This window comes from Anolis carolinensis, chromosome 3, assembly GCF_035594765.1.
Source record: "Anolis carolinensis isolate JA03-04 chromosome 3, rAnoCar3.1.pri, whole genome shotgun sequence".
NCBI lineage: Eukaryota > Metazoa > Chordata > Lepidosauria > Squamata > Dactyloidae > Anolis > Anolis carolinensis.
In genome coordinates, this window is record NC_085843.1 from 2,108,049 (window position 1) to 2,127,471 (window position 19,423).

The 19,423-nt window shown below is 40.1% G+C and overlaps 1 protein-coding gene across 1 annotated transcript in view; it reads right to left on the reverse strand.

Annotated features, from left to right (window-relative positions):
• The window catches only part of rrm1 (ribonucleotide reductase catalytic subunit M1), a 42,580-nt gene extending 31,452 nt beyond the window's left edge, over positions 1–11,128 (reverse strand). Inside the window, exons 1-7 of the mRNA XM_062974386.1 lie at positions 10,971–11,128; positions 7,427–7,515; positions 5,562–5,739; positions 3,010–3,110; positions 1,816–1,875; positions 1,240–1,279; positions 364–526 (exon numbers count right to left, since the gene is read on the reverse strand). Coding sequence (XP_062830456.1) covers positions 364–526; positions 1,240–1,279; positions 1,816–1,875; positions 3,010–3,110; positions 5,562–5,739; positions 7,427–7,515; positions 10,971–10,989 — 650 coding nt within the window. The 5' untranslated portion in view covers positions 10,990–11,128. The remainder of the gene's footprint in view (positions 1–363; positions 527–1,239; positions 1,280–1,815; positions 1,876–3,009; positions 3,111–5,561; positions 5,740–7,426; positions 7,516–10,970) is intronic.
• Between the last annotated feature and the right edge of the window lie 8,295 nt (positions 11,129–19,423).

Below are 19,423 nucleotides of genomic sequence, written 5' to 3' on the forward strand. Positions count from 1 at the left end.
GTAAATTAGTTAAACTTGCCCCCCCACTTTTATAAGTGGTACCTTATTTCCTACTTGATAGATGCAACTATCTTTCGGGTTGCTAGGTCAGCAACGAGCAGGGGCTATTTATTATTTTTAATTGACGGGTGCTTACCGCGCCACGGGCTGGCCTTGAACTCATGACCTCATGGTCAGAGTGATTTATTGCAGCAGGCTGCTCACCAGCCTGCGCCACAGCCTGGCCTACTGGCTGTTAGGAATTATGGGAGTTGAAGTCCAAAACACCTGTAGAGAGGGACAATGTTTGCACAGCCTGCCCTAAAACCATAGGCCAGTGCAAGAAAAGTCAGTGGACACCTATGCACCGGAGCCGGGCCTCACCTGGAGAGCTGGGGGCGGTTGGTGCCGGCGTTGAAGAGGGTGGGGGAGGCGTGGGTGAACCACTTCTCAGAGAGGAGGTTGTAGGTCTCGATCGCCGCGTCAATGTCATTCTTGTGGATCCCCACAGAGACCCGCATCAGCATGTGCTGCGGACGTTCGGCCACTGCGCACCAGGAGCAAGAAAGAAAGAAAAGGTCACAACTCCCAAAGGCACAATACTGCCAACATCCCAGAAGAAATATGGGCAAGTCTTGGATTTTTCATTCATTCATTTATTCGTTATTTTTATTGAGAACTTTCCAAATACAGTAGAGTCTCACTTATCCAATGTAAACGGGCTGACAGAACGTTGGATAAGCAAATATGTTGGATAATAAGGAGAGATTAAGGAAAAGCCTATTAAACATCAAATTAGGTTATGATTTTACAAATTAAGCACCAAAACATCATGTTATACAACAAATTTTACAGAAAAAGTAGTTAAGTGAATGTTGGATAAGTGAGACTCTGCTGTACAGTAGAGTCTCACTTATCCAATATAAACGGGCCAGCAGTATGTTGGATAAGCGAATATGTTGGATAATAAGGAGGGATTAAGGAAACGCCTATTAAACATCAAATTAGGTTATGATTTTACAAATTAAGCACCAAAACATCATGTTATACAACAAATTTGACAGAAAAAGTAGTTCAATAGGCAGTAATGCTATGTAGTAATTACTGTATTTATGAATTTAGCACCAAAATATCATGATATATTGAAAACATTGACTACAAAAATGCGTTGGATAATCCAGAATGTTGGATAAGTGAGACTCTACTGCACATTGAATGTTGTAAATATGAGAACTGAGATAATACTTAAGTAAGACATACCTTTAGAATTGATTTTCAGAAGATACGAGCGCTCAAGTGTCTTAAAGAGAAGGAAGAAACAACAAAAATCAGACCACCCTCTTCAGACACTAACATGATGAAGTAAGATTTGCAATTTCACTTTCTTCCAATCACTGTTTCCTTTATGAATTTGAGATTGAGATTATCAAACCCAATTTCCAGACATTCTGAAGTTTCCTTAGAAAGGTTGTTGTGTGTTTTCCGGGCTGTATGGCTATGTTCCAGAAGCATTCTCTCCTGACGTTTCACCCACATCTATGGCAGGCATCATATACCTCACAACCTCTGAGGATGCCTGCCATAGATGTGGGTGAAATGTCAGGAGAGAATGCTTCTGGAACACGGCCATACAGCCCGGAAAACACACAACCACCCTGTGATCTCGGCCATGAAAACCTTCAACAACACGTTTTCCTTAGAAGTTTAGCAAAACACTCATCAGGAAGGTTGTTAATTTTGGTAGGCTGCCTTCGCTGGTACATAAAGTGGAGGACTTCCCCTTTGAAACCTCATCAGTTACAGTCCTTCATAGAAAACAAACAAACAGTTCTTTACCTTAAAGCCAAAATAATTGTAGGAGAAATCTCGATCGTAAATTATAGCAGAATTCAGTCGCTGTGGAAAAGAAACAGCAAGTTAAGACTAAATACTGAAAGGGAGAGAAAATTTAAACTAAAATGTTTAAGAGAAATGAACAGAAGGAAGCAGAAAGGAAGCCCAACAAACATTTTTTTTCCTTTTAAATTTTTTCTTCTTTTTTTCTTTCAACTCTTTCTATCTTGTTCTTTTTCTACCATATTTTTCTTGACTTTTCCTATGAAACATGTTCTCACTCTTTCGCTGTATATACAATATAAAAACTTTTTTTTACATTTTATTTAATTATTGAAAAATTGTACATTAACAAATTTGCAATAGAGTTATGTATATCATAGCTCCTATAGTATTTTCACTCCCTAGCTATATTACATACTCATATTATTTATCTTTTGTTACCCTTCACCTAGTGCTATCCCTTCACCCCAGACCAGCCAATTACAATATTTATTTCCAAAATTCCATTGTTTCTTTTACAAGTTTTTCCCCCTTACCTTCTACATATACAAACTCTATAAATTTAATATAATATAAATAGATGTGGGCGAAACGTCAGGAGAGAATACTTCTGGAACATGACCATACAGCCCAGAATACATACAACAACCCTGTTTTCCCCATATCTTCCCAAAATCATCCTTTTTTAACAACCCTCTTTTAATCTTAATATTAAATGTCAATTGATCATTTATCGCAATATCCCAAATCTCCTTATACCATTCTTCCAATTGCAATATAAAAACTTTCAATAAAAATTCAAAAAAGAAAAAAAGGCTAAATACTGAATCTGATATAACAGGAAATACGCCAACTGGTGCTTCTGGAAAACACAGAATCTCTCCTCGCTTTGTTGGTCCATTTAATTCTATGTATTAGAATTTCTGCACACAATAGTTTACAAACAACTGTAAGAGCAATAGTGCCATTCTGAAAATGTGGCATTTCTCTTTTTATACTGATTTCCCCTCGCAACATGTGATCAGAACATTACTGTCACTTATTCTTTGAGTACATAATCCTGTGTCACCAGGCTGATATCTAACATTACAGTCTAAGGACTGTGTTTTGCCAAACTGAGAAGGGTTGACTTCACTTTTACTCAACACACTCAGGAAAGAAAGGGAATAAAGGAGCCTTGAAAGTGCCACGTACGTCTTTGTTGGCCAAAACGATGTCCAGCATCTCCTTCGCAATCATGGGAGAATGCTTGCTGTTGTGAGGGTTCACATAGGTGTACAGGTCTTCCATCACATCTATTCACAAAAAAAGAAGTTGGGAGAAGAAATGAAGCATCAAGTGCGTTTTTTTTTCCAGAGTTGTCTCTGCAGAAACACAGAAGAAGCCCATCTGACCCTTCACTGCAATGAGGACCGTTTTATTCCAACTGACATTTATTTCATTAAGCTGTCTTCCACAGGCATGAGCAGATTTGGGCCCGCCAGGTGTTTTGGACTACAACTCCCAGAATTCCTAACAGTCGGTAGGCTGTTAGGAATTGTGGGAGTTGAAGTCCAAAACACCTGGAGGGCCCAAGTTTGCCCATGCCTGTATTAAGAGCATTCTGAGCTGCCATTATTAACACACAAGCCTGAAAATAAACATTAATATTACATATTTAACAACAACTACAATACTGAAAAAGGGTATTTTTCCTCATTGTGGGCATATGATATTTTATTGCTTTGCTGTGCATTTATTATCTGAGCTTTGATTCAGAGTTGGCTCGAACACACTTGTTCCAGAAAAATGGAATAAAAATCTATAATAAACAAATTCATAATAATAATAATAATAATAATAATAATAATAATAATTTTTATACCCCGCCCCATCTCCCCGAAGGGACTCAGAGCGGCTTACATGGGGCCAAGCCCAGTCCACAACAATAAAACAAAGCAATAAAACAGATAATAACAATAAAAACAAGTCATAAAATCACATTCAAGGACAAAAAGTAAAATCTTGGATAAAATCTAAAAAAAACCTGGGCCAAAGTGTTAGTTTGTCAAAATCATCAGGAGGGGAGAATTATCCAAATTGTCATCGTCTTCAAAGTGCTGGAAGAGGCGTAAATACGGGACTATTATTGGAGATGCAAGAGGTCAGACATACTGGATCAATTATCGACGGCCTGCTGGAAGAGCCATGTTTTCAGGAGTAATGTTTGTTTTTAAAGGAGTTGAATTCTGGGTCCGGCTTATTTCCTTGTGTCTGGACAGACATGATTTCCCAGTGGATTGCATAGCTGCTTGCATATTATGGCTCTTATCGTGCATGCACACCCTATTTTAAAATATAATTTCTCTTTTTCTATACAGAGAAAGGTAAGTCCAACCTCTAATAATGAAAATATTTTGCATTTCCATAGGAAACCCCAATTGTTCAAAGCACCTCAGTTATGGGACCCCATTTACAATATAGATCCCACTTGAGATGGAGGCAAAGGATAAGAGGGCTAAAATCCAGGGAATCATTTGGCTAATTCAGAGTGCTGTGGTTTTAACTTTAAATATGCATTGCATGTGTTTGAATGGTTTTAACTGTGAATTTTCTAATACTGTTTATAGTTAATTCTGTTTTAATGTCAGTATATTTGTATATTTTAGATTGTGTGCTAATGCTTTTATGTTAAGCTGCTTTTGAGCATTCTTCAGGAGAGATAAAGCAGGTTATAAATAAATATAAAAATAATAATACGAACTAATTACCGTGGGCAGATTTATGTCAGATGTGGCAGGCATCCTCAGCAGTTGAGTAAGACAAGGCCAGGGCTGATGCTCGTATTAATTTTGGGTCTGCATCCCATGTGCTATTAGTAAGTTTTGCAGGATGTTACTGCATGCAGCTACTTTGTGCTTGGTGTTTGCACAGTGTTTCCTAAATGTTAGCATTCACTCTTAAGGCAGACGCTGAGACATTTAGGTTTTTGAATGAAGCTATGCCTCATCAAACAAAATGATATCATTTCCTCAGTATTATTATTACATTATTACGTTTGTGTTTATTTATATCCCGCATTTTCTCTCCATGAGAAAAGCCAAAGTGACTTACATCATCATCATCATCACTATTATTATTATAATAAAATAAATAAATAAAATAAAACTTTATTTATACCCCGCCACCATCTCCCCGTGGGGACTCGGGGCGGCTTACATGGGGCAGAGGCCCAAACAACATAGAACAAAACATAGGCAACATAATACAAATCACACTATAAAAAGATAAAACAGTAATACATATATATTATATTATATATTATCATTATATTTATTTATATCCCGCTTTGTCTCTCCTAAAGAGTACATAAAAGCATTAGCACAGAAATTAAAATATACAAATTATAAACATTAAAACAGAATTAAATATAAACTGTATTTAAAAATTCAGTTAAAAACCATTCAAACATATTCAATGCATATTCAAAGTTAAAACCACTGCACCCCTGATTTGTTACATTATAAGCATTTAAATATGATTTAAAATATAAAAATATTAAAACAGAATTAAATATCATTAGAAATAAAAACAATTAAGTTAAAAACCAAATCCACAGATATTCTACATCCGTATGATATGCATTAACTGTGTTGCATGTGTCCTGTCTGGAAATATTTTGCTACTGGCACACCATCAACATGTTACCAAGTGAGCGATGCAGCGCAAAAGGCGATGCTGCGTTATGGTCGAAGGCCTCCACTCACCACTGAAGACTTTCTTGGTCTCCTTGTGCAGGTTGGAGACGGCAATCCTGGCGGCAAGGATGGCATAGTCGGGGTGCTTAGTGGTCAGGGTGGCGGCAGTCTCAGCAGCCAGAGTGTCCAGTTCCACAGTGGTGACACCACTGTAGAGGCCCTGGATCACTTTCATGGTGATCTGAGCCTGGACAAGGACGAAGCAGAACATCAACAAGCAAGCCAGCCTGAATCATCCGAAAAACAATTCTACTGAAGGGAGTTTGCCCAGAGCTTCTGCCTTATTTATTTATTTACAACATTTATATCCCGCCCTTCTCATCCGAGGGGACTCAGGGCGTCCACCACATAAAACATTTAAATCCTCCCCTCATAACAGCTCTGGAAACAGAGCCTTGAAACAAGATTAAAAAACACCTGGAGGAAATATTAGGGATAAATATTGTTGACTAAAAAGAATGGACCGAAATTGCAAAAATATAAGATAAAAGCTGCACAAGCAATGATTTCCTGGGGTTGGAAAAAGAACAGAAAATGGGAAATATTAAGAAAATGGTTGGAATACTTAGCAGACCACATGATTTAGAAATATATTACTGAAAGAAGAATTAAATATACGAATGGACATTCTAAGAAGAACTGAGACTCAAAATGGAAAGAGCTAATAGCCAGAGTAAAAGGGAACAGAAAATACAAGAAACTGAATCAGACTATATCCATGATTGAATAAATAGAATAATATTTAAAAGAGAGGTAAAACTGTTCCTGGAGGGAAGGGGATAAACAGGTTAAGATATAACTAGTAGACAAGTATAGAAATGAAAAGGCTAAGAATTACAAAAAAAAAAGTTACACAAAAAATTGTTTGAGTAAATATGTGGAAAAATTTTGTCTTTCCCTTTCTTTTTGTAATGTAAATGTGAAATATTATACTCTACTTATATAATCTAATTTAAAAATAACTTTAAAAAAGATTTACAAAAACAGCTCAGTTAACCACCTTCACCAGCTTCATGGTTCAAGCTTTGAATCCAGATCTTTCAGACTTAAATCCAAAGCTACTCCCTGAGCACAAAGCGGTCTGCTCAAACTGCTTCACTTCCAAAGAGTTGTGTGATGTTTTCATAGACCCACAGAAATCTAGACTTGGAAGTGACCTCAAAGGCTATCCAGTCAGAAAGACACAATCCAATCCCTCCTGACAGATGGTCAACCAGCCTCTGCTTCAAAACCTCCAGAGAAGGAGACCAACAGATTCTAAGGCAGATGTAGATTCCATTTTTGAGCATCTCTTAACCATCAGGATGTCCTTCCTAGTGTTTAGACTGAATCTCTTTTCCTGACATTTGAAACCATTGCTGTGTCTTAGTCTCCAGAGCAGCAGAGAACAAACCGTCTCTGAAGAAGCCTGAGAATAATCTTGAGATAAAACTGCTTCCGTAAGAGATGACAAATGTGTCTTAAAACATCAAACAATGTTCAGGAGACATTTGAGTTTAAAACACTGGTAAGTGAAATGGTACTGTTTGTGTCTTTTTGTCTCGAATGGCACGAGAAGCTTTTTCAATATAAAGAAATAGCAAAGTGATTTCAGCAACTGAAAGAAACATATCAGTTTCCAAAGTAAAATAGAATGTTGAGCCTTCTGCATATGAAGCGAAGTTTCAACTATTTTTTTAGAAAGTCTGACACAGAAACACAATGTTATCTTGCCAATATTATTGTTATCACTTTGATCAATACATTCAATAACTTTTGTCTGTTTATTTTGGGGATCCTGCCTTTCTTCTGTATAAAACCATTCTGATTTTATCTTGTTTATTTCAAGACAACCACATAACAGGAGCTGTATGAGAAACACTGAAGCCACTTACCGGATCCACAAAATCCACATTAAGACCGTAGCACAGCTTCTGGATCCGGGAGGTGATCTTGTCAAACATGACACGCTCATGGCGGCCATCTGTCAAAAAGAGAGGAAGGTTTTCTCAAAAATAAGGAAAACATAAAATACTATATATATGTATGTGTGTATGTGTGTGTATTGCTAGAACTAAGCAACTTTCTAACTAACTGCTAAACATTCTACAAAATTTAGGCCACTTCCACACAGCTGTATAAAATCCACATTGAACTGGATTATATGGCTGTGTGGATTCAGATAATCCAGTTCAAAGCAAATACCTGGGATTATTCTGGGTTACTCGGCTGTGTGGAAGGGCCCTAAACCTAAAACATACCTACATTAATGTATACATGTGTACACAAACACACCACTAGAGAGACAATTCTATGAAGCGCGTCTACACTTCCTTACAATCCAGTATCAGATTATCACTCTGAATTGGATTATATGGCAATGTAGACTCATATAACACTGAAGCCCCTTCTATACTGCCAGAAAATCCAGATTATAAAAGCAGAAAATTACATTATCTGATTTGAACTGGATTACTTTAAAGCCCTTTTACACAGCCATACAACCCAGAATATCAAGGAATATAATCCACAATATCTGCTTTGAACTGGGTTATCTGAGTCCACACTGCCATAGAATCCAGTTCAATGTGGATTTTATACTGCTGTGTGGAAGGGGCTTTAGTCTATATTGCCATATAATCCAATTTAAAGCAAATATGTGTGCATTCGAATAATTAACCACACAACAGACCCCTCCTATAGAAATATTGCTTTTCTGCACTTTATTTTGCCCCAGTATTGGAAACAACTTGACTTCCTACCCTATCCCAAACTCTCCTAGATAACTTTTTGACACTTTGTCCAGGCACTTTATTACAATGTCTTGTAACTACTGTATATACTTTTGCATTTTTTTAACTTGACCGCCCCCCTTTCTATCCAATAGTGGTGATGTTTGTTTTTATCATTTTACCATTTCATTTTGTTATTATTGTTATATTGTATTACTGTGTTTCAATCTGTTTTGTTTTATTTGATCTGTTTTGCTGATAGTGTTTTATGTTTTAACTCTGTTCATATTTTGATTTTGGGCTTGGCCCCATGTAAGCCGCCCCAAGTCCCTTCGGGGAGATGGAGGTGGGATAGAAAAATAAATTTATTATAATTATTATATTATTATTATATGGACATTATACAACTGTCTAGAAGGGGCCTACGTAACACGATTTTTGTTCCTGGGTTATGTCATTTCCAAATTGGTTCTATCATTAAAAAAAAGGCAAAATGTGCTATAGCAAGATGTCCCTCCCGCAGAAACAAAGTTATTGCAGTTTAAAATAAATCTTTTCCATGTTTTTAGGATAGAACCAATTAGGAAAAGACATTGATAACCCAGGAACAAAAATCGTGTTACATAGTGTTATATGAGTCTACACTGCCTTATAATCCAGTTCAAAGTGATAATCTGGGATCGGATACGGGACTGTATGGCAGTGTAGAATGGGCCTGAGGTTCACTGAATTGTCTCTCCATTGAGTGGTGTCTTTGTAGGTTGGTGTGCGCGCATTAATGTAGGTTTGTATGAGGTTGGTGTGCTTGTTTTTGGTTTAGAATGCTAACCCCATACGGTATTATCCAGTATTTATTAGGTCCCTATTTTATTATCTATGCATTTTATTTCATCACTGTACTCTTGCACAGATGCTTCAGTTCCTCCACCTATGTAGATGACAGAATTGTATTTGGTGGTTGACTGATATTATTAACTATTATAATATCTCTGTTTTATACTGTACAGTAGAGGCTCACTTATCCAACATAAACGGGCCGGCAGAACATTGGATAAGCAAATATGTTGGATAATAAGGAGAGATTAAGGAAAATCCTATTAAACATCAAATTTGGTTATGATTTTACAAATTAAGCACCAAAACATCATGTTATGCAACAAATCTGACAGAAAAAGTAGTTCAATACATAGCAATGCTATGTAGTAATTACTGTATTCAGGAATTTAGCACCAAAATATCACAATATATTGAAAACATTGACTACAAAAACACTGACTACTGCGTTGGATAATCCAGAACGTTGGATAAGCGAATGTTGGATAAGTGAGACTCTACTGTATTTAATAATAATAATAATAATAATAACAATTTTATTTTTATACCCCACCATCATCTCCCCAGAGGGACTCGGGAGGCTCACAGATATAAAACAAGCAGTGGTATCAAATTAAAAAAAACACACAAATAAAATTAAAAGGCATAAAATAAAACCACAGTCATTATAAAACACATGATAAAACACAGCAATAAAAGCATACAATGGACTTGTTTTTATCTTGTTATACTGTGTACTGTATGTATGTTGTTTTTATTTAATTATGTTGTTCGCGCTCTGCCCCATGTAAGCTGCCCCGAGTCCCCTTGGGGAGATGATGGCAGGGATTAAATGAAGTTATTACAGTAGAGTCTTACTTATCCAACACTCGCTTATCCAACGTTCTGGATTATCCAACGAATTTTTGTAATCAATGTTTTCAATATATCATGATATTTTGGTGCTAAATTCGTAAATACAGTAATTACTACATAGCATTATTGCGTATTGAACTACCTTTTCTGTCAAATTTGTTGTATAACATGATGTTTTGGTGCTTAATTTGTAAAATCATGACCTAATTTGATATTTAATAGGCTTTTCTTTAATGCCTCCTTATTATCCAACATATTCACTTATCCAACATTCTGCTGGCCCGTTTATGTTGGATAAGTGAGACTCTACTGTATTATTACTATTAGTTTTGCGGAGTGTTTAGTAGCGAGTTAGAAAGCTGCTGGATTTTATATGGCAGTGTAGGAAGGTGCTGGTTGGGGATGCTGGGAGTTGTAATCCAGGATTAGAATTTCCCATAAAAGCTACACAAGAAGAGCACAAACTCGGGGGATTCTGGGAGGTGCAGTCCTGACCTATAAAACTTCCTTCTAGTTCAGGCCTGGGCCAACTTGGGCCCTCCCTCCAGGTGTTTTGGACTGCAACTCCCACAATTCCTAACAGCCGGTAGGCCAACTTGGGCCCTCCAGGTGTTTTGGACTGCAACTCCCACAATTCCTAGGCTGTTAGGAATTGTGGGAGTTGCAGTCCAAAACACCTGGAGGGCCCAAGTTGGCCTACCGTTCTGGCTCTTAATAAAGGCTCACAAAGAGACACATTCTTTATGGGGATGATGGGAATTGCAACCCACTCTCCACTTAGGCTCCATTTCTGCCTCCTGAGCATGCTGGGCTTTGAAGTTGACACCTTTCAGGCCTCTTCCTAGCTGTAAACAAAGGTATACACACATAGATCATGTTGGGGGATGATGGGAGCTGCAGTCCCAGGCGGAGGCTCCCCTTTGGGCCTGCTTCAGAATATAAATAATGTAAATAAAGTGCGTACTATTTTGTTTATTGTTTAAAGAAGCCTTGAGGGATGAGTGACTCCCTTGCTTACCTCGCTTGACGACGTGCATGGCGTCCTCCTCCTTCAGCAAAGAGTTTCTTCACTCTGTGTCAAAGTGCCTCTTTCCCGCTCTCCCGCCAACCGCCGCTGTCCCTCTTGCGCCGCCGTAGCTCCGCCTATTTCCAGTCGCCATCTTGATTAAGGGCATATCCTACAATTCTTTCCCAGCCAAGCGCCATAAAGTGAGGGAAGAGGGCGGAGCTATCGTCGCCCGAAACCAAAATGACGCCGGCGCAGGCGCACTCTGCCTTTTACCTCAGAAAAGTGTTTGGTTGTTTTTGGCGCCTTTTTCGTTTCTGGAAGAGAGTTTGACTGACACAAGTTCTCAAAGCCATTGGCACTAATATATATGTATCACACAATGAGCAGATACAAAACCCAAAGCATATATAAGCATTAAAATAGAATTACAGTAGAGTCTCGCTTATCCAACGTTCTGGATGATCCAACGCACTCTGCCTCCCGCCCAGATCCAAAGCTGTTTCTCTAGGCAGCAAGGACAGAACTTTTTACGCATTTAATTTCCGACAGTGTTGTTACTGTAAGTTCATTTTATGCAATTCTATCTTTATTTGTAGTCAATTTGTTAGTAGCCAATGTTTTAGTAAATGTTTTCAATATATTGCAATGTTTTGGTGCTAAATTCATAAATACAGTAATTATTACATAACGTTACCATGTTTTGGACTGCTTTTTCTGTCGATTTATAGTAAAACATGATGTTTTTGGTAAAATCATAACATAATTTGACGTTTAATAGGCTTTTCCTTAACCCCTCCTTATTATCCAATATATTCGCTTATCCAATGTTCTGCTGACCTGTTTAGCTTGGATAATTGAGACTCTACTATATATTGAAATAAGACATAGTTATAACCAATTATAAGGCCATTAAAATGCCTGCTAAATGATATCAAAAATAGGTACAGTAGAGTCTCACTTATCCAACACTCGCTTATCCAACGTTCTGGATTATCCAACGCATTTTTGTAGTCAATGTTTTCAATACATTGTGATATTTTGGTGCTAAATTCGTAAATACAGTAATTACTACATAGCATTACTGCGTATTGAACTACCTTTTCTGTCAAATCTGTTGTATAACATGATGTTTTGGTGCTTAATTTGTAAAATCATAACGTAATTTGATGTTTAATAGGCTTTTCCTTAATCCCTCCTTATTCAACATATTCGCTTATCCAACGTTCTGCCAGCCCCTTTACGTTGGATAAGTGAGACTCTACTGTATATTGAAACAAGCCATAGTTATAACCAATTATAAGGCCATTAAAATGCCTGCTAAATGATATCAAAAATAGATACATTCTGAGGTGATTCTGAGGTAAATTCATTTTTCACCTCACGGTTCATTCATGAATCAATCCATATTATGGTGGCATTCATATCTAATTATGACACGATGGCAACAGCTTCCAAAAGAAACCCATTCCAGCTGGAATCAGGTGTCAAAACAGGTGTTATCGACCGCGTATTAGGGGATCGGGCCCTTAAGGAGAGACCCGATCCGGTCCTGAGGGAACGGACCTTGGCGAAGCCAAAAGGAGAATATAAGCCGCAATACAACCTGAAGCCTGAAATGAAGAAGGTCCGCCAAGGGTGAAGGAAAATCCGCCAAGGAGTCTTTATTGAGCAATTCAGCTGAAAAGGACGCTAATAGCGATCATTCAATCTACTAGCGTAACATATGTTTCAAATAAAGCCATATTTATACAATGTTTCGGTCTGACAGCCCTTTGAATTTCCCGCCCCGCTTCCCCCGCCCATCTGATCGCGGATAGGCTGGGAGGTTGAACGAGGCGGGCTTTCGTTTCCCGCCTTGCTCTGCTGACCCAATGGGGAGCCACTTTTTGTCCCCACTCGGGCCAATCAGAGAGGAGGAGGCGGGAGCTATTAAAACAATGAAGTGACCGGACAGGAAATATCAGATTAATCCTGGCCCGGCCGATTTCTAAAGGAATTAATGGCACCCATCAAGGATGTCCGGGGTCCTGTCACGTTCACAGATTTTAGATATGTCTTTGGGGTGTCAGACGGGAAGTAAAGAAGGGTGGTGATGAGCCGTCATTGACGGGCTCCACAGGGGTGCCTTCCTGAGGCGTCCTGGCCTGGGATATGACAATGTTTGCCTTGGGGGCGAGTCACCTTTAGGAATTTGGTGACTCAAGCCCTATATTGTCCATGCGATCGGAATGAGATTGGATTAAACTGTGGCAGATTATCCTTTTGTTTTTGGGAAGGGAGGTCTGGATCATTAGGGTTCACGTTGGGGTCATAATATTTCCCATTTGATTTCATGATTTGACAATTATATGGGATAGAATGAAAATTAAAATAAAGTTGGAACATAAACCCAGCTGGGAAAAACACATATTTTCCGGGGATCCCAAAGAGTATAAATACATATAGGCAGATAGGTAGATTTCAAGGAGGAAAGGGAGAATCCATAGGGGGGGGGGGTTACATTGCACAAAGGGGAATCATGAATGATATAAACAATTGAAAACATTTGATAAGAATGAGGTTTACAACATCTGGGGAACCCAATATGGAAAGTCATAGGAGTGGAGTTCAAGCAGCATGATTTCACAATTCATGAAGTTAGCCCAACGATTAGAAATTCATACAACAGTGGGTCATGAGGGTGTCCAGGTACATAGAATATGCAAATTCATGGATACATGAGGAAAAAGAGTTCATCTGTGATGGGAGGAATTCGTAGAGATGGCATGGGGAAGAGGCACATGTGGGTTGCAGTCTTTGGAAGTATAGGATTTCATAAGTCCAGGGGTAGGTCTGGGGAAGAGTGTTCTTCTCCTTCATAAAATCATGAAAGTATGAATGAAACGTGGAGGGCACCCGTCCGGGCACCCCCTGGCAGCTGCAGAGAGGGTAAGGGTTCTTGGAGAACTATGTTTCCCCAGCGAGAGAGCGATCCCCCCATCCCCAGTTCACAGAAAGGGGCTAGGGATCTCTTAAAACCATTCCGCGGGCCGCAGGGAGAGGAAAGTCCGGGATAAGGCAGCAGTTTAGCTTGAAAGGAGCCGTCGGTCCCGTTTGACAGTCAGCTGTTGAGGTGCCGAAAACTGGACCGATTCCGGTTCCGCTGGTTGTCTTCGAGTCAGGAGCCTTAGAAAGGGTTAGGACTAAAAGAGGAGCGTTCTAGGGGTAATTTTGATAGAGATATGAGCCGATTTGTATCGTCCGCCATATTAATCTATAGCGGAGAAACCTCAGCCGGAGTTAAAGGGACGGGAGAGAGAGAGAAATTGCATGCAAAGGAAGGAGTCAGAGAAAGATACAAAATAACCAGATAGAGAGTGTTATTGTTAAAATAAATGCTACTTTTATTGGGGGATTTTGTTACATAGTTCAGGGAAGGGGAAAGTGAAATAAAAAGATCTCTTAATAATAGTCTGCTGCGGTCCCGTTCCGTTCCTTTGGTGAGCGATCTACGGAACTCTCCGCTGCGTTTTCAAATCAACTTGAAAGCCGGGGTGACGGTCATCACAGGGATGATGTGTTACTGTCCCAACGTTATTCTCCATCTTCATCACTATGATACTTCACCTTGTTCATGGGAAGCTTCCCACTGGAGTGGAAATCATCTATCAGACGGACGGATGGCAATGTATTTAACCTCAGCAGATTGAAAGCCAAAAACAAGGTCACGACAACATCTGTTATAGAACTCCAATATGCCGACGATAATGTATTCTTTGCGTTTTCAGAAGAAGACCTCCAAGCCACTCTAAACACCTTCGCAGAAGCATACGATAAGCTCGGCCTCTCATTGAACATCGAGAAAACCAAAGTGCTCTTCCAACAGGCACCAGCCAATCCCTCTGCAATGCCAGGAATACAACTTAATGGTGTAACATTAGAAATTGTTGACCATTTCTGCTCCCTTGGCAGCCACCTCTCCACAAAAGTCAACATTAATGCTGTAATACAACACTGCCTGAGCTCTGCGAGTGCAGCATTTCTCCGAATGAAGTGGAGAGTGTTTGAGGATTGGGACATCTGTAGAGAGACCAAGGTGCTTGTTTATGAAGCCATTGTCCTCCCATCCCTGCTCTACATCTGCGAAACGTGGACGGTCTACAGACACCACACTCAACTCCTGGAACGATTCCACCAGTGTTGCCTCAGAAAAATCCTGCAGATCTCTTCAGAAGACAGGCGGATAAATGTTAGCGTGCTGGAAGAAGAAAAGACTGTTGGAGGTTGTAGATGTAAATAAATAGAAGCTTTACCACAGTTTCTGAACCAAGATATACCCTGCAGTGTAATAAAATTTCACTCAGGCTTGTGTAGCAAATAACAGTAACTTTACTTCAGTTCAAACGATCAAACAGAGTAACAATGTATACAGCAGTCTCTCCGAATTCCTACAGAGAACAGAGGGAATAAATACAGTAGAGTCTCACTTATCCAACATTCGCTTATCCAACATTCTGGATTATCCAAAGCATTTTTGTAGTCAATGTTTTCAATACATCGTGATATTTTGGTGCTAAATTGGTAAATACAGTAATTACTACATAGCATTACTGCATATTGAACTACTTTTTCTGTCAGATTTGTTGTATAACATGATGTTTTGGTGCTTAATTTGTAAAATCAACCTATTTTGATGTTCAATAGGCTTCTTCTTAATCTCTCCTTATTATCCAACATATTCGCTTATCCACTGTTCTGCCAGCCCGTTTATGTTGGATAAGTGAGACTCTACTGTAATCCTTTTAAAACAGTCTTTAAATATGCCTCATTTGCCTTAGAAATAATCAGGCTTCAGAGAGTTCGCAGCCACTTCTTCCAGTCAGTGCTTTCTGAGGTGAAAACGGCAGTTAAAACCATTTATCTCAGCAACAAGCCAAAGACAGTAGCCAATCAAAATGTTGACTCCTGGCTGGCTCAGCCAATCAGCTGCTGACACCTGCCTTTCCAGTCAATCCATTACATCATGGCGCCTTTTACAGATCCCCAAAAAGACCACCGGCATTGAAGCAATGCTTCTCCGCTGTACTGAATGCCATGTTGTCCGAATGCCCAAAGATCACTGTCTCCCGAAGCAATTGCTCTACTCCCAAATCAAGAACGGGAACGTAATGTTGGTGGACAGGAAAAGCGATTTAAAGATGGGCTTAAAGCTAACCTTAAAAATTGTGGCAGAGACACCGAGAGAGACTGGGAAGGCTTGGCCCTCAAGCAAACTGGAGGTCAGCTGAGACCAACAGTGCTGTGGAATTTGAAGAGGCATGAATGGAGGCAGAAGGGAGACATGTGCCAAGAGAAAGGCACATCAAGCCAACCCTGACCGGGACCATCTTCTCTCTGGAAACCAATGTCCTCACTGTGAAAGAACATGTGGGTCAAGAATAGGTCCCCACCGTCACCTATATATCCACCGCCAGGAGACTACACTTGGAAGGCCATCATACTCAGAAAATGAGAGATCACCTAAGTAATGTAAACCTGCTTGAAAGCAACATAATCTATTATCTATATAAGTGAGTATATGTTTGTATGTACTATATCTATGCTTGTTTGTGGGTATTTTCCAAGATGCCCCCCACTTCTTAACGCCTGGTTTGAAGTTTCGGTTATTCAGCCTCCTCTTGATTGGCTGAGAAAGGGACCGGCAGGGATCTGTGCGGGGATTGGTTGGAGTTTTTCCTTTTGTGACAGACAGGAGGAGAGGATCCCTGTGGCAGGAAGAATAGCAAGTGATGATTGGTAGGTTAAAGGTCCAGTCCGTTGCAGGAACATCCCAATAGAGGGTGTGAAACTGAAGAGGATGATGACGTGAGTATGCAGATGACTCCTTGATTTATTTAAATCAAGGAGACAAAGGTGCAAGGCACAGAAAACAAAAGGTGGTGATCCTGGGTAATCAGAGGCATGGGTGCCCTCTCAGGAGGCTAATTTATTCATTATCTTCTGTGGGAACTATAAGCCTTCAATTAGACAGGAAAATGGTTTAAACACATCCCTGGTGATAAAGAGATCATCCGTTTCTCCTACATGCACAAAGGAAATTGTGTTATTACGTCTGGGAAATCGTTAGAGGGAACTTTCTAATAGTTCAGCAATCTCCATTCTCAGAAGCTTATGGAAATACAGTAGAGTCTCACTTATCCAACATAAACGGGCCGGCAGAACGTTGGATAAGCAAATATGTTGGATAATAAGGAGAGATTAAAGAGAAGCCTATTCAACATCAAATTAGGTTATGATTTTACAAATTAAGCACCAAAACATCATGTTAGACAACAAATTTGTCAGAAAAAGTAGTTCAATATGCAGGAATGCTATGTAGTAATTTGTCAGAGACAGAACGCCAGCAAGTAAAACAAAACTCAGTTTATTGAGATTACAGAACCAAAAACGCCCGTAAAAGACAAAGAACAGGGCAAACACTTGACTACAGTGTGATAAGTAACACAAAAACAGCTCAGTTTGAGCTTAAACGGTTCAAAGGGATAAACCGAGTTAAACAGAAGTATAATCCGGATTAAATAAAAGTGCTTACTTCAGCCTGGCAAACAAAGCAAACAAAGGAGGATCAGCAGGAGACAAAACGTAAACAACAGGCTGGTGGCAGATTCCTCTCTGCTACTCAGAAACAGCAGGGGAATAAAACCAGGCTTGTTTATTCCTTCCTGCAGCGAGCGAAAAGAGTGGTCGTAGTCAGGATCCAGTTTAGGGTTCAGCGGCCAACGATATCCAGGTCCGGGCACAGCAGTCAGGGTAACGGCAGTCAGCAGGGTCCCAATCCGGTCCAGAGGTCTACAGCCAAGCGAGGTCGTCAAGAAATCCAAAGGTCTCACCGATAGTCAGCAGAAGGGATAATCCGGAATCGAAGTCAGTCAGTCCAGCGTCAATTCAGTGCGAGTAGATATTGCCCGTCAAAAAGACGACGGAGGTCAAGCTATCGAGATTAAACACAAGTTGCACAGAGAAAAACCCCACACAGTTCCTCCCTCCGTCTATGCCCAGTGTCCTTGGTAAACTTACGTATCCAGTAACGAATCACACCCGTCTTCAGGAAGTTCCCAAACAAAAGCCCAAGCGTCCGTCCAGATTACCTTGCCCAACGCAATTAGACATTGATCCCAAACCCCATTTTATCCCAGTTCAAGCTCATCATCGCTGTCAGCTGCCATCCCAATTCCAGGCGCCCCAACACCATCGTCCTCATCAGAGCTTAAGCACCTTTGACTACGCCCCACAGCATCCCCAGCTGCGGATCCCGCTCCATCCCTCCAGCCAGTCCATGGGTCTGATCCTGCAACCCGCCAATCACCTCCCATGCTTTCATTGCCTGTTTCACCAACACCCAAATCCTCCCTCACACGAGTCCATTCCATGTCGTCCTCCTCCGAGCTGGCCATCTCTTCCTCCAAACCCTGAGAAAAACCCTCAAATGAGTCCTCATCTGTCGGGTCTGTAAACAAATCCCGGAGCCGCTTCCTTTCATGCTCCTCGAACGAGTCTGACTCTCGAGGAGTCTTATGACCCCTTCTTCTATTACCGGAGCCCGAAGGCTCAACCATAACAGTAATTACTGTATTTATAAATTTAGCACCAAAATATCACGATGTATTGAAAACATTGACTACAAAAATGCATTGGATAATCCAGAACGTTGGATAAGCAAGTGTTGGATAAGTGAGATTCCACTGTATTACTTAATTTATTTATTTACAGTATTTCTATTCCGCCCTTCTCACCCCAAAGGGGACTCAGGGTGGATCACATTGTACACATATAAGGCAAACATTCAATGCCATGTAACATAGAACAGAGACAGATGCAGAGGCAATTTAAACCTCCAACTTCCAGCTTCCTGAGGGTATGCTTGATTCCGGCCACAGGGGGAGCAGCTGCTTCATCATCCACTGCGATGGCAACTTCCTCATTCCAACGGCGGATGATTTTTATGGTGTTGTAAATTAGCCTCCCCACATATAAGTGGTACCTACATTTCCTACTTGATAGATGCAACTATCTTTTAGGTTGCTTAGGTCAGCAACGAGCAGGGGCTGTATTTTATTTTTAATTGTCGGGTGCTCACCCTGACACAGGCTGGCCTCTAACTCATTTATTTCCATAATTTCTACCCCGCCCTTCTCACCCGAGGGGACTCAGGGGCCCTCACCCAAGGGGACTCATGACCTCTTGGTCATAGCGATTTATGTCAGAGTATTAGCAGCGCAGCAGTAGTTGGATGGAATCAGTGGAGCGCAGAACAAAGAGACACTCAGAGATGTTGGTAAAACTATTTACAAAGTTTTACTGAATCAACACAAACAGACGACAGATTAACACAGGACTCAACTCTAGGCAGACAGATCTCGACTGCACTGACTCAATCAATATGCACACACACTTGTGTCTGGATACTCCCTAGTTCCAGCCAC